This window comes from Mus caroli, unplaced genomic scaffold (genome assembly GCF_978045245.1).
Source record: "Mus caroli unplaced genomic scaffold, Mus_caroli_1 scaffold_20, whole genome shotgun sequence".
In the NCBI taxonomy this organism is placed as follows: Eukaryota; Metazoa; Chordata; class Mammalia; order Rodentia; family Muridae; genus Mus; species Mus caroli.
In genome coordinates, this window is record NW_028227275.1 from 11,046,189 (window position 1) to 11,061,126 (window position 14,938).

The 14,938-nt window shown below is 41.2% G+C and overlaps 1 protein-coding gene across 7 annotated transcripts in view; it reads left to right on the plus strand.

Moving 5' to 3' along the window:
• Sorcs1 (sortilin related VPS10 domain containing receptor 1) overlaps nucleotides 1–14,938 on the plus strand; it is a 527,192-nt gene that overhangs the window by 406,607 nt on the left and 105,647 nt on the right. For all 7 annotated transcript variants that reach the window (XM_021151490.3, XM_085833868.1, XM_085833869.1 and 4 more), the window contains 2 exons: nucleotides 1,421–1,510; nucleotides 8,666–8,845. In XM_021151490.3, coding sequence (XP_021007149.1) covers nucleotides 1,421–1,510; nucleotides 8,666–8,845 — 270 coding nt within the window. The remainder of the gene's footprint in view (nucleotides 1–1,420; nucleotides 1,511–8,665; nucleotides 8,846–14,938) is intronic.

Sequence of the window (14,938 nt, forward strand, 5' to 3'; positions counted from 1 at the left end):
AAGTGATTATACACATACCCCAGTTTCTTATTCTTGAGGGAAGTGTGTAATGACTCCTCGGATAATTTCATGTGACATTCAGATGTTCACATGCTTTGGCTCTGTCTGGTTCACTTCTTTATCATTAATGCTTTCAGAAACCTGTCTCTGGTTTTCTGGCAACAGTTTCTAACCCACAAGTCTGGCATATAAATCAGCGCCAGATCTACATTTAGAATGATATGAGTAACTTCCTGTAACCCATCACTTTTCCACACATAATGGTGAAGAGCGTCTTTCCAGTCACTCTCCTGTGTCTGATGAACATTTACCACAAGCTTTGTTGACATTCCAAGTATGCGAACTCCAGCGACATTCAGACTTCAGATACTCAACATAGGTCACGCTTTGCTCCAGAGACACATTGACAGAGATGCCTTCTACTCTGCTCAGCACGGTGGTATTCAAGTCTAGATGGAAACCACTCCCTTGTCCTACAGACCCTTCCGGATTCATTGACCTGCTTTGGACAAAACAGTGCCAGTTTCCATGGTTTTCTCCCGAAAAATAAAGACTCAGAATCAATTTGGAACCCAAACCTGACCTGGCTTTCTGCTAACTTGCCTGGACATATCCCTTAGGCATCAATGTGATGCCATCAAGCAGGATCTCTGTACCTGGAGATGAGAAATGAGAAGGTTGCCCTTCACTGTCGTATGTGGACTATTATTGCCTTCTGGCCTCAAATGGCAACCTGAATAGCAAGGACTTGAAGCTGAAAAGCTTGACTGCTGAAAAGCAGAGAGCTAATATCTCGAGAGGCCTGTAATGCTGGAAAGAGCAGAGCAGATTGACAGTATCTTAGCTTTAGAATCACATTATAGATCCATGTCTATCTGTCAGTCTATCTGTCTATCTATCTATCTATCTATCTATCTATCTATCTATCTATCTTTGTCTTTACACACACACACACACACACACACACACACACACACACACACACATACCTTTTATGTGAATCAGCAATTTTTCTTTTGGGCTTTCATGTCTATACTACATGCCTACCTGGTGCCCATGGAGTTCGGAAGAGGAAGTCATATCCCTTGGAAATAGATGGGTGTGAGCTGCACTGTGGATGCCAGGATTCAAACCCCACTCTTGTGGAAGAACAAGTGCTCTTAACCATCCAGTCATCTCTCTAGCCCCATGGTCCAGATTTGCAAATTACATTTTTTTGTCTATTATATGGTTATTGTTGGGCCTCTGAGAATCCCCTCGACAGGATGTACGTTTGCTTTTCTGGTAAATGTGGGTTACTGACAGGTGTCCTCTCTGCTGCTGTATGGCAGCTACCTGCATCATTCAGGTAGGTAGCTTCTCTTCAGTGACCCCAAATGTTTCCCGTAGCTCCTCTTACTACCTTGTTTCTCTTCTGCAGCTGACGTCAGGAGGAAGACCACATTACTATGTGTCCTACCGAAGAAGCCCGTTTGCACAAATGAAGCTTCCGAAATACGCTTTGCCCAAGGTACTTGCCTGGTTCCTGTTTTCCTCTCAAAGCTCCTTTCTCGGCTCCAGCCCACCACCCCATTCTCAAGGACACTGCCAGCCTCCCCAATGAGATCCCTGCTCCATCAGGATCGACTTTCTGTCGCCTCGTTGATCATCTTGTTCCCTTTCTCCCAGGGTCCTTCTCCTGCTCTCTTTCTTCTTTGGAATTCTTCCTGTAGGGACATCTGGGTTAATTAATAATAACCTCGTTTTTGCCTTTCAATATTAAATATTCACAATCATTATGTTCATTTTTGAATCGAAACAACAAAATGTTAAATTTTATGTTATAGTGTGGCAGTTGTTCTCAGTGGGAGTTAGGAATCGGGTTATTTTTAGACACCTGAAGCACAGCTGAATGTTCTGACTTCCCTAGCCACTCGTTTTTTTTTGAAAACAGTGGAAAAGTGAGAGACCCTTCATCACTGACTTCCGCAGGCTCTGTCCACAAACTCTGAAAAACTGTGTTGATATGGAGCGCCACCTAGTGGAGAACAGATGATGTGGGCTTTCAAAGGATGCTTATTAGCAATCTTGTTTCTGTGGGTTCTTTTATTTGTTGTTGTTTTGTGAGTTTCACACCATGCACCTTAGCCCCACTCGTCTTCCCATGCCCTCACATCGGCTCCCCCGCCCTTGCAACCTCACCCCTTCCCAAATAAGAAACATGACCACGCACACAAAAATAAAACAAACAAAGCATAGAAAACAACTCACCGTGGAAGCTGTAGTGTGTCACAGTGTGTCCCACAGTAGATCCCTCTGTCCACACATCTTCACTTGCAAATGTCCATTGCAATGAGTCTGGTGAGAGGTCTCTGGTTTCTGTGACACCATCAATACGGGATCCCCACCCAGACTCCTCCAGGTTATCCTGTTGTCACCGTGTGTCCCGACGATCCTGCAGCGCTAGATAAGCAGGACCAGCCTTTCACAGGCTGTAGCAGTTTACAGATGATAGAGATTTTGGGAAGGGCCAACTCAAGTCCTGGCATCGTAAGTTGAACACAGGCTACTACGACATTTATTTTGAGTGAAGTCTCACTTTTCTTTTGTATTTTCTTGCATTTGCAACTCCCTGCTGAAGCAGCACCAGCTGTATGCCCAGGACTGTTAATGATGGGCAAAGAGAGCACAAGAGGCAGGGTTGGCCTCTCACAGGAGAGCTTGGCTAACAGCTTGTGCTGGCATCTCCAGGCAAAATGCTCTCCTTACCTACCCTATCAGTAAAAGGGTGTTTGTTTGTTTGTTTGTTTGTTTGTTTCGAGACAGGGTTTCTCTGTGTAGCCCTGGCTGTCCTGGAACTCACTCTGTAGACCAGGCTGGCCTAGAACTCAGAAATCCACCTGCCTCTGCCTCCCGAGTGCTGGGATTAAAGGCATGCACCACCATTGTCCAGCAGTAAAAGGGTTTTTATAACTCCCACCTATTAGAATCAAATGCACACTGTTCTCTTTAGAGAACCACACCGGTTTCCTAGTTATGATTGCTCTATGCTAATAGGAAGTGAATGACAATGGCAATTGCACGGGACCACCTGTCTCTATGTGATGTTACACACACTGAACTGACCATGGTCTTGATCACTCTTCTTCCTACCCCAATAAGATAAGAACATACAATATCAAAATCAGCCCAGGAATGAATACTGAATAAAATCCATGAGTACAGAGGAAGGGCTGAGAATGATTAAAATTGTCCAAGGAAGGTTCGAGAGGGAGATGTCAACTAGGAAAAACACACCAAACAATCAACAAGACAACAACAGCAACAACAAAAAGTGCCCCCCAGGGGATGTGCACTGAAATGAATTGTGATTCATTCACCAAAAATCAAAGAAGGCAACTTGAAAGATTTGTAACTATGAAAACAGGATTTATACCCAATGCAGCAGGAGACCTTTATTCAGGAGGCAGGCAGAGTGCAGAGCTGAGCCGAAATCAGCAAACTACAGATCTCAGCCATTCGCATGCTAATTCTAGGGTCAGCATATTCTTCACAGAATAATCCCAGCCAAAACCAAATTCTAGTTGCCATACAGGTGAGATTAGATTTTCTGACAGCCATACTAGTATTTATGTTTTGTTTTGCTTTATGAATTTTGTCCCTTTGCAAGGAAATGAATGACTTCCACGGTAGCTTGATCTTCACCTCACTAAATTTGATGTGCTATCTAAACACGGAGGAAGGGGAAGGCCTCACAGGCCTAAGGGGGCCGGGAAATGCTAGTTTAAAATCAAAGAGGCTTTTGTTTATACACTGCTGGGGACCGAGGACAGGTATTTTACATTGCCTGTTCTTAGTTATTACAAAGATCACTGCTGACATGTGTCCCCAGTGGCCTCTAGACAATCTGGAAAGCAAAATTTCCTTTGAAGCTGAATTGGTCATCTACTCCACACTCTTCCCTGCCACCCAGATGGCCATGTACCAGGACCTAACTGTATCTGAGTTCTCAGGGTACAAAGCAGGGATTCATTGTCCTTGATACTACAGACATGGGAGCTAGTGTAGCAAATACATGGATTATTTGGTCCAGGTGGGTGTTTATTACATAAAGCAAAGAGAAGCTTCATTATAATGCCATTATAGCTTCAAAGAGAAGCCTCAGTGTGGGTGGAATGGTTTGCCTCAAAGCTCGTGTGTTACTTGGCCTTCTTTCAAAGCCAGGGCTGCACCTGCAAAGGAGCAGAGCATCATGCTGACCGAAGGAACAGAGGCACATCATCTCTTCCCCTGTTCCCATTTCTGGAGTCACCTACTGACATTGTATCAGATGGTGAAAGAGCAGAGCTATGTATAAACGATTAATAACGGTAAAGAGAAACGAAGGTAGCATGGTGGTTAAATGTTGCCATTGCCAGTAAGAGTAGGTGGTCTGTTACACAGGGACATAGAGATGGTCTTTCTTTCTCTACTTACTTGGAGCCTATTCTGAGCAACTCCAGCAAGATCGATGAGGCAGTATGTACAAAAGTGCCTCAAGTGTTTCCAAGGACAGATACTCTATAAAAACAAGGTAATATTATTAGTGGTATGGATCTAGTTGTCTCCATCGTGGAAGATGGATGGGTACCAGGATGCAGTGGGGGGGGGGGGTGTGCAATGGATGCTTGACTCGTGAGAGGAGACCGGACTTCTGACCTGGATCCATCACTAACTTCCTTAGAAACCTTGGCTATCTGGGTTTTTATCACTTTTTCTTGTATTCATTTTTTTTGTAAATAAAGAACTTAGTTTCAAAAAGAATATTTCCCTCAAGTTGTCACTCAGAATAAAATATCCTTAGTGATATATTGGGAAAAAAAATTGGTCCTTCATCCAAATAAGTTTAAAAAGAAAGCAAACTTCAATCAATGTGACTTCTTTAGACACTAAGAGGAGGTCACCAATACCTCAATGGCTCATGACTGTTTTATCTTTAGTTCAGCATTAATTCAGTAGTTTATGACTATGCATGCAGAAATGAATGAATGATAAGCCCAGCCTCTGGGAAGTAAAGACAGGATTAACACTATCGTGAGTCCAGGGACTGGAGAGATGGTTCAGTGGTTAAGAGTTTGGCCTGCTTTTCCAGAGGACCTGAGTTGTGTTTTTGGCACCTCTATGGGCTACCTCATCACCATCTCTAACTCCCAGCTTCATGGTACCTGACTCCCTGTCTCCAAGGGCACCCACATGTATGTGATATATACTCACAGAGATGCACACACCCACACATATAAATAACAATAAAAGGAGATGTTAAAAAAGAGAGTAGTCTGAGTCCAGCTTAGATGGTATAGTGAAAGCCAGCTTGGTTACATAGCTGGCTACATAGAGTGATCCTATCTTCTAAGAAAGAAAGAGAGAAAGAAAGAAAGAAAGAAAGAAAGAAAGAAAGAAAGAAAGCAAGAAAGCAAGAAAGCAAGCAAGCGGAAGGAAGGAAGGAGGGAGGGAGGGTAGGAAGGAAGGAGGGAGGGAGGGAAGGAGGGTAGGAAGGAAGGAGGGAGGGAGGGAGGGAGGGAGGGAAGGAAGGAAGGAAGGAAGGAAGGAAGGAAGGAAGGAAGGAAGAGAAAGAAGGAAAGAAACTAAGGTCCATAAATCATAACCACCAATAACAGTCAAAGGTTCTAGCAAAGACACTTCCATCTCCATTTAAAGATACATTAGAATCCAGCAATGCTGGCGTCCCATAGAACAGACTTCGCAAAGTTTTCTAGTATAACTCCAAATAAGAGTCTACATTGGTCTAGAGGCATGGGAGTCTGTGAAAGAATAAGAACACATTTTTAAGTAAGGAGTTGAGGAAAGTGAAATAAAATATAAATCTATCAAATCATTATGCCCAGCAGCATCGTCTTCTAAATTCTGATTCATGAAATTACATAAAGGTAAAGGGAGGTTGGTTTGCAATCTTATCTAGACCCAGTCATTTTATTCCATCATTGTTATGTGAAAAATTCTCTAAATGACCCTGCTTAATCCTTTTAACATAACAGTACTTTTTTTTTTTTTTGACAAGGTTTCTCTGTGTAGCTCTGGCTGTCCTGAAACTCACTCTGTAGACCAGGCTGGCCTCAAACTCAGATATCCACCTGCCTCTGCCTCCCAAGTGCTGGGATTAAAGGCGTGTGCTATCAGCTGGTACATTTTTAATACACCCTTACCTACTTTGTCTGTTGCTATGATAGAATACCTTGAAAAAAAGCAACTTAAGGGAGAAAGGGTTTACCTTGGCTCACAGTTCAAGGATCCTCAGGGACAGGATTGTTGTACCTGGGCTTAAGGCAGCGGACCATGGTGCAGAGGCTTTCAGGAAGGAAGGACACACACACACACACACACACACACACACACACACAGAAAAAGAGAGAGAGAGAGAGAGAAACAGAGAGAGAGGAGGGGGGAGGGGGAGAGACAAAGAGAGACAGAGTCAGAGAGACAGAGACAGAGAGACAGAGACAGAGGGACAGAGACAGAGAAATAGAGAGAGGACAGAGACAGAGAGACAGAGAAACAGAGAGAGTCAGAGAGAGGGAGGGACATGGGGGGGGTTAGAGACAGAGAAAGATCTGTGCCCAGCCACCTCTCCACTTTTTATTCTGTCCAAGACAGAGCCCTTAATACTATTCCCATCCAGGATGGGTCTTCCCACTTCAATTAACCCCCATCTACAGAATCATTCACAAGCATTCCCAGAGCCTAATCTCCAAGGTAATTCTTGTCAAGCTGACAATGTCAGCTATTATCTGTGAGTACCAAATCTACACAGTGGATTATGGAATATGATAGTATAGACAAATGACTATGACCCCCCTCCAAGGATTATGTTCTTAAGTCTGTTGTATGAGTCCATCAGAAGTTCATTGTTTGCAGAAATTCACACCAAAGCCCAGGGGTCAAACTGACTATGTTAGGGTCAGCTTACATTTCAAACAATTTAACAAAAAACCAGGATTACAACATTTTGAGGGGGAAAAAAACCATGAATGTGGAGTAATTGTTTAATGATTTTAAAGATTTTTGTTTTCTATTCAACTGTAAGGTAAGACCCTGTGGAAGGCTTGTCCACGTAGATGAAGCAGCGAATTTAAGGGTAATTCCCATAGCTAATTTCCTCCATCAGACAGAAAACATGTGGACGAACCTTTTCTTGAGTACATCAGTGAATGAATATTCAAATATTTAAAAATCAGAGGAGCCAAATTGATCTTTTATAAACAAAAGAAAAAAAAAAAAGGGGACAGACAGGCTCCCTTAAGTGGAACACTCATCATGAGTAAAGCATACCCTGTGAACACTATTATACTATTTAAGACTTGCTGGTTCTTCACTGCTCTGTAAAGGACATACTCTTGTCAGATAGAGTTCACAGATAGAAGAGCTGAGCACAGAGTTCCATGACTATGTCATAAGCCAAGATTGTACTCAAATCATGAGAACCTGAGGTTAGAAGTTTGACTCCAGTTGCACTGAACTGTTAGGATTGAAATGGTCCTCAAGAAAGATCATTAGATCTGAAGCTTTTTGAATATACAACATGGTCAGTTCACGAAGATTTTTATTAAGTTACAGAAAAGCCGGGGATGTTTCTCCATTATTCTTTTGCCACATGGATACTTTACTTACCGATATCTTGGTTTATGTTCAGCCTTTTTATTTTTTACGGCTTTACTCTGAGTTCGGAAGTTATTCCATGTAGAGTTCTTTGTCCACAGGATAACAAGCAGCCCGAAGCATGCCAACAGGTGTCCCCTAAGGAAACAACAAGCATTGGCTGCAGACAGCCAATTCAGAATAGTGTTAGACATCAGTTAGCCCTGACTGGAGAATGGAGGATTCGGAATTCTTACCGAAGGACAGAGGATGGAGGTCTCCGTTTCTCCTTTATTTTATTTTGACGTGTGGTATCCTTAGGAGCATCGTCCTTTATGATGACCACTTTCACTCTGTAATTTTCTTAGAGAATTTATCATAGGAAAATATTAGATCAGTAGCTGAGTCCTTAGATTAATCACTCAGACAAACATTAATGGTTTGGGATTTTCTGGTGGGATATTTTTTTCCTGGGGAATTTTTGATGTTGCTGAACCCTTGGCAGCACTTGCCACACATTAATGTGCATATTATTCATGGGCGGGGGGGAAGGCATGTGGGAAACCTAATAAAACACATACATTAATTCAGTGAGTAGAGTGTGAGGTTTTGTGTCTAAGGAACTTACAGCCAGTGGCAGAGCTACTAGTCCCCCAGACCACAGTGGCATCCAGGGCTTGTCTGGTTTTCTTCTGTCTCTGAAGTTGGTCCTTACATTTGCATTGTGTATGTATTCTGAACAAGTAATGTTTGAACTTGACAAATACATGAGAATGACTGGTTCCCCAAGTTCATACACTACCATCAACATGTCTATTAAGGAAATTAACTTACAAGGAGGCCGTCATGCATCCTTCTGCCTTATTTTATCATGACCTCACTGCTTAACTCCCAAGGGACATGGAAAATAGATGATTAACACTTATCTTCATTTTTCATGTTCGTGAACGGAAGCATGCTCTATCTTTCCGTCTTCATCGCCCACACGCTTTGGATGCGTGCCAGGTTAATGGATAACACTTATCCTCTCTTCACTTCCTGTGTTTTTCCTCAGGACATGCATGTCATTAGCACAGACGAGAACCAAGTGTTTGCAGCAGTACAAGAATGGAACCAGAATGACACGTACAACCTGTACATCTCAGACACACGAGGAGTCTACTTCACGCTGGCCTTGGAGAATGTGCAGAGCAGCAGAGGCCCTGAAGGCAATGTCATGATTGACCTTTATGAGGTATGTCAGCAAGCATCTGTGGTTCCGGAGGACAACAGCATCCCGAGTACTTGGTGGAGTATCAGTCATCTAATTGTTCTAATGCTGGTTCCTTGGACTGTCTCTCTCCACTTTAGAGAAGGAAAGACTCACAGGAGATTCTTATTGTTTCATTTGCAACCCATACAATTCTCTAGGATGATTTTCTAAAAGAAGATTATGCTGGAGAAGAACAGTTCCAGAGAGAGTGGATAGTGTCTGAGGAGGAAACTACCCAATTAAAATGCTTGCTTATGGTTAATCTGCATATCTATCATATTTCAAAATATTTTTGGTGTATAGCAACTCAGTGAGCAACACTCACTTATCTGTCTCTGCAGTGACATGATGGGGGACTTTTTGTTTGCTGTAAGAAAGCATTCCTATGGTTCTTGAAGAACTGCCCAAGTTGATAACCCCAGCTGGCTCAAAATGACCCACACATGAGACCAATCTATGATCTACCTCAGCTGACTAGTGATCCACCTCTCAATGGCCCACACTTGAAAAAATATTCACAAGATCTTTTTTTATGAAATCCTAGAAAATTAAATTAACAAAAAGTACACCGAACCAGAGCTTACCCATGTTTTTGGGGGCACTGTTGCTCTTTGTTTTTACAATAACCAATATTCCAAGTAAACTTATCTATGTTGATCAGTCAGTTATAATGATAAACATCACTCAAGGTTTTATTATCCATCTTTGCTATGAACTTCCATGGTATTCCTATATACACAGAGTTTTCTACTCTTACACAAACATCATGAATTAGGTACAGCCTTACATTTTTTTTCAATAGAATATGGCCTATTGCTGCATTTCTTTAGAAAACTTTAGAACCTTCACACATCTTCCTCCCAAGGCTCAGGAATCATCATTGAAGAGGGGGCAGGAAGATTATAAGTGCCTGAAGTAGTAGGTGGCTATAGTAAAATAGTGCTTTCTGGACCCAACAAGACAGTAGTACATAGGAACTGACAGTTGCTGTTGATTGCATGCATAAGACCTGTACGATATCCAGCCAGAGAAAATCCCAGCATTGGTCAGGAAGGGGACTTGAGAATTCCCACCCCTAGCAAGGAGCTACTGGAAACCTATGGCTGCTGGGGGTATTAAGGAGAGTTAGTTTTGTTCCAGGCTAAATGCACTGAGAGGATAGTAGATATAAAATAAAGCAAGCTACTTTTTTAGAATGAATTTCACCTTTTGGTCAGCATGAGAGATTATTCATAAGATCTACCTCAGCTGGTTAGTGACCCATCTCTCACTGGCCAGCACTTGAGAAAATAGTTACGAGATCTTTTTTATTAAATCCTGGAAATTTAAGTTAACAAAATGTGGTCAGTCTGCATGTATGATGATGGCTTGAGAATGAATTAGAACGAGTATTCAGGGTTAGAGAAATGTAGCAAGAGATCAATGTTCCAACTGGAACAACATCTGAAATGATTTAGACATGTGCAATCATAGAGACATTGACATTTGGGCAAGCTCAGGAATTCAAGTTTTGTAAAACACGAAATGTCCGTGTTATATCTATCTAGTGATAAATTAGAAACTCAAGCCCAAATGGGCATCTTTTAAATGTGGTCTCTTTCTCCTTTCCTTCACAAGTGTACAGTGGCCTTTTCCTAGTGGCTAACCCTCTTTTTGTGTGCACAAAACCTGGTTAATAGACTGTATACTCCTCAAATAAGTAATAAAATGGACTGTTTGCCTAATTCAGATTTTGGCAGGCTAGTATAGGATATCGCTCTTGTATATAACTTAAGAAAATATAGTGTCGATCTTTTCATCTTTATATAAGGTTTTTTATCCCACTTTTCATGTCATGTTTCAGATAGATATAGTGTTCAATAGCTCAACCTCCAATGGAATATTTATTCCGGAAAGCATTTGCATAGTTTAAAGATTTAGTGTCAAGAAAGTTCTAGATAAAGTTCGATTTATAGTATGACATTTTTAGCATCCAGGCTGTCTGAGTTTGAGTGCTAGTGTACAGCGTCTTACTCCTGTTGGAATGTACTCCTAATACAAGGACATGGCTTCTGAGCCACACTTGCCTGTTTAAAACATAGAGATGAGCACAGTACCCAGTAGACTGCTCAGAGGATGAAGTCAGTTAATCATTGTTAACTACTATCATAGTGTTTGAAATACAACATGCTTAACAAAGTCTAGAATCTGTAGTATCTTCTTGCAATGTGCCTAGACACCACTTCATATTCTATTTTGGTCGTATTAAAGCCCACCCATATTTTTAAATGTCCAACACATTCCCAACTCTGGGGATTTTAGTTTCTTTTCATACTGCAATTAGCAGTAGCCTATGACATCTTTTAACACTGTATACTTGTCTTACAAATGAGTATAAACTTCAGCACTTCTTTCCTCATTTATGAATGTCCTATGAACACTTAAACTTCACGTATGTTATGCTGAAATGCACTGAATTCTCTTGCTTTGAGCCACCCCCATAATAGAAGCTTCACTGAGGATCTAGACCATGTAAAATCAGTCACCGTGGCACCGAAATGATACAGTTCTCTCCTTTGCCTCACAACTTTTTAAGACACATTTTCTGTTTTTCCTTCTTCCTGATTAAATCAATTCAAACTAGGTTCTCTAGATACATTTTATTTTCTGTCCGAAATGGAGACCATGTCCACTGATCCCTTGATGATGCAACAGGTAAATAAGCTGAGCAGAAATGGATTTTTAATGAGTTATTTGCAGCCATTTTGTTCTTAACAAATGGTTTTGTGAATTCAAATGCTGCATCAGGTATGGGACAAGGAGAAGCAGGGTGACTGTTGGGCACAACAAGCATTCCTTGTTAATACTGCGTTTGCCCTTGGTGTCTCTTGCTGTTGACTATCTGTAGGGAAACTGCTGGCTCGTATTATCATCACTTTGAGCAGTGGTGTGACTGCATTAGGTAAAGGTGTTCTGCATCCTGGGGCAGGGAGAGAAGCGTCTTTGTTTTATTAGCTTGACAGTTCAGAGCAACTTGAATTGAAATTGATGTGAGCAGAACAGCAGTGGCATATTTGCTGATTACCTAGATAGAAAGAATATTGGCAGACACGAGGCCTGGCACAAATGTTCCCTTAAATCTGATTGTTCTGGCTAGCAGGAAGCTGAAATTCATCCAGCATGAATTTCCCTGTAGAATTGCAATGAGTGATGAGCACTCACAGATAAGTGAAAAGCAAGAGAATCCATAAATGAATTAATAAGCAACAGAGATGAGCATCATGTGAGGAGGGGGGGGTGGGTGTGACAGAGATAGGATCCATGGTGTGTGTGTGTGTGTGTGTGCTCACATTTCAGGTGACTGAGAAGGTAGTCATTCCTTTGTATGCTTCTGCACATCAGTTACCTGCTCTCCTGCTTGTGTGTTATTGTGGATCCATTTTAGCAAATGCAGACTGTGTGGAGTATAAACGTAGAGGTGGAACTGTATGTCAAGGACACACACAGGTGGAACACAGACAAAAGCCCAGTTCCTATTTAAATCTACGACTTCTTTCACACGCATTGCCACCTGGCTGCAAGAGATGTGCTCTCAACTCTGTAAGCTTGTGTGTATATGTAATGAAGTACATTAGTGATGCAGACAAAATATTACAGAGTACTACAATTTAGTTGGTGAAATACCAGAATTTCCTCACAGTGTGCATTTGGCATGTTCTCTATTCAAGGAGGTACATAAATGTGAGCAAGAAAATTTGGTTATAGACCAAACACCCAGACATTGATTTCTTGACAAAATTTAGTGATGATAGCTAATATTGTGGGTTATCATGTCCAAAACCACTGTGTAACAAACTTTCCAAAATTTCTCCATTTAACCCTTATATTGACTTTTAGGTGACTACAGACACTTCCCCAAGTCAAGTAACTAGAGGTAAAAGTTCACAGGTACTTTCACAAGGTTACAGAGCAAACTTAGGACTTAAATCTAAGCATACATGAGTTTTCAATTTCAGCATATCACATATCTTCTAAAAGGGTGATATCTTATATTTGATATTGGATGTTCAATAGTGTCAAGGTTGAAGGATAAGGCAAGTCTTGAGAACTAGTGTTGGTCTTCCCAGATGTGGGAGAAACAAAACGAACAAAACAAACAAAAAAAGGAGGAAGAAGAAAGTGTGAGAAAGGAAAAGGAAGCCATCAATAGTTAATTACTGTAAACTTGTGTCTAGACTTTCAGAACCAAGTCCAAAGTTACATTTAAATTCAGACAATAATTACATGTATCCGATAATTTTGTCTTGAAGAAGGACATACATATGTATGGAAACCATGGATCCAAATGAACTAAAATTCAATTATTCACAAAGAACATGGATGCCTCAAAGACCACGTGGGTTGCATAACACATGAGAACATGCTACACGGTGAGAAGAACAGAAGAGATGTGATGGGTGTGTCTGGGAACTGTGATTTCTAGCTTATTTGGGATGAAAGGGATGTTGAGAGCTTTGTACCCACCCTGGGGAAGGGAAAATTAATTCCTGATGATGACGAGCACTTTGGCTTAATGCAGAATGATGGCTCAGGGCAACTGAGTGCAAAAGGCTGTGGCTGGGAGTGAAGCTGCCTGGCTGACATGTGCAGAATCAACAAACTGTGCGACATGGTATGTACCATGAAGGGTAGGTATACAGCAGGCCGGCTGTATATTCTGCACATAATATGCAGCTTTTGTTTAGAAGAGAAAACCCATCCACTGTGGTAATGATGTTGTACCATGATTTCTTAAGAAAGACTGTATCCGAAAAGGCAAGATCAGAGGCGGAAAATACAAATACTGTCTAGTACAATCAGAGTCATTACAGGATGTAATATAAGCTCCTGTCTTTCTAGGAGAATACTACTGCATCAAGTAGTAAGGGAAAACACATGTAGGTGGGGGTGTGGCTCTGTAGTAGAGTATTTGAAGAGCAAGAACAGGGTTCTAGGGCCAATCACCAGTACCAGAGAAAAAAGAAATGAGGAGGAAGACCATTTAGACTTCTTTTAAAATCAAGTGAGTTCTCTGATTATTAGTGGCATACCCAACTCCTTCAGAACCCATACCTATTCTGCCTGAGATACTCAGATGAAAATTACCCATCCTCTTTCACAACAAGATAATGGCCATGGAAGTGTTCTCTCTCTCTTACCACAGCTCTTTCATCTACTTTCTTCAAATTTGACACTTAAGCTTTGTAATTTAAGTCTGAGAAGGTAGGAATCATGGTTCTCCCATCAGCCTCAGAGGAAGAAATAAGCAAAGCACTCTAGCACAAGAGCCTCACACACTTGGTTGCCCTTCACTTGGCACACATGAAAAATTGACATAGGAGAGAACTTGGTAGATGATAAACATGAAAAGGGGGTGATGTCTGATGTCTTTGCTTTAAATCATGAAAGAAGTGCCCAGCATCTAGAATATTTTAAATCTCAAAGACCATTTGATAGATGAAAGGACAGGTGCTTAAAATATTCCAGTTATTAGATCTTCAGTGGTTAAAGAAATGAAACACATGTTCAGGAATTTACTGAATGATGACAGAGTAAAGGCACCAAAAAAATCATGATTGATAGATCCTTATAAGCAGGATGCACCAGGGAGACATTTCTTGCATAATACTTTAGCCTCACAGAAAAAGTTGTGTAAGCCAGACAACCACACAACTGTCTGGAGGAGGACAGACTGAAGAACAGTTCAGATCTGTGGCTGAATGGCCATTACACAGGTAACTTAGGACATCTGAACACTTATTTATTCACCTACAAAGTGATGACAATTTCAATTTTGCAGAAAATTTGAAGTCGATTCACATACTAAGGTTTATACAAAGCCTCCGAAGCCTTGCATTCCATGACCACTCAATACATTTAATTAGATTGTTATTGTATTCTTTGTCTTATTTGATGTTTTTGGAGACAAGGTCACAGTCTTGATGTAGACAAGGCTTGAATCAAGTCATGGTAGTCCTTTTCCCCATGCCTTCCAGAATTGTATCGCCTAATGGAGAACTCTTACTTCCTATCTCATTAAAAACAAAATCAGGATCC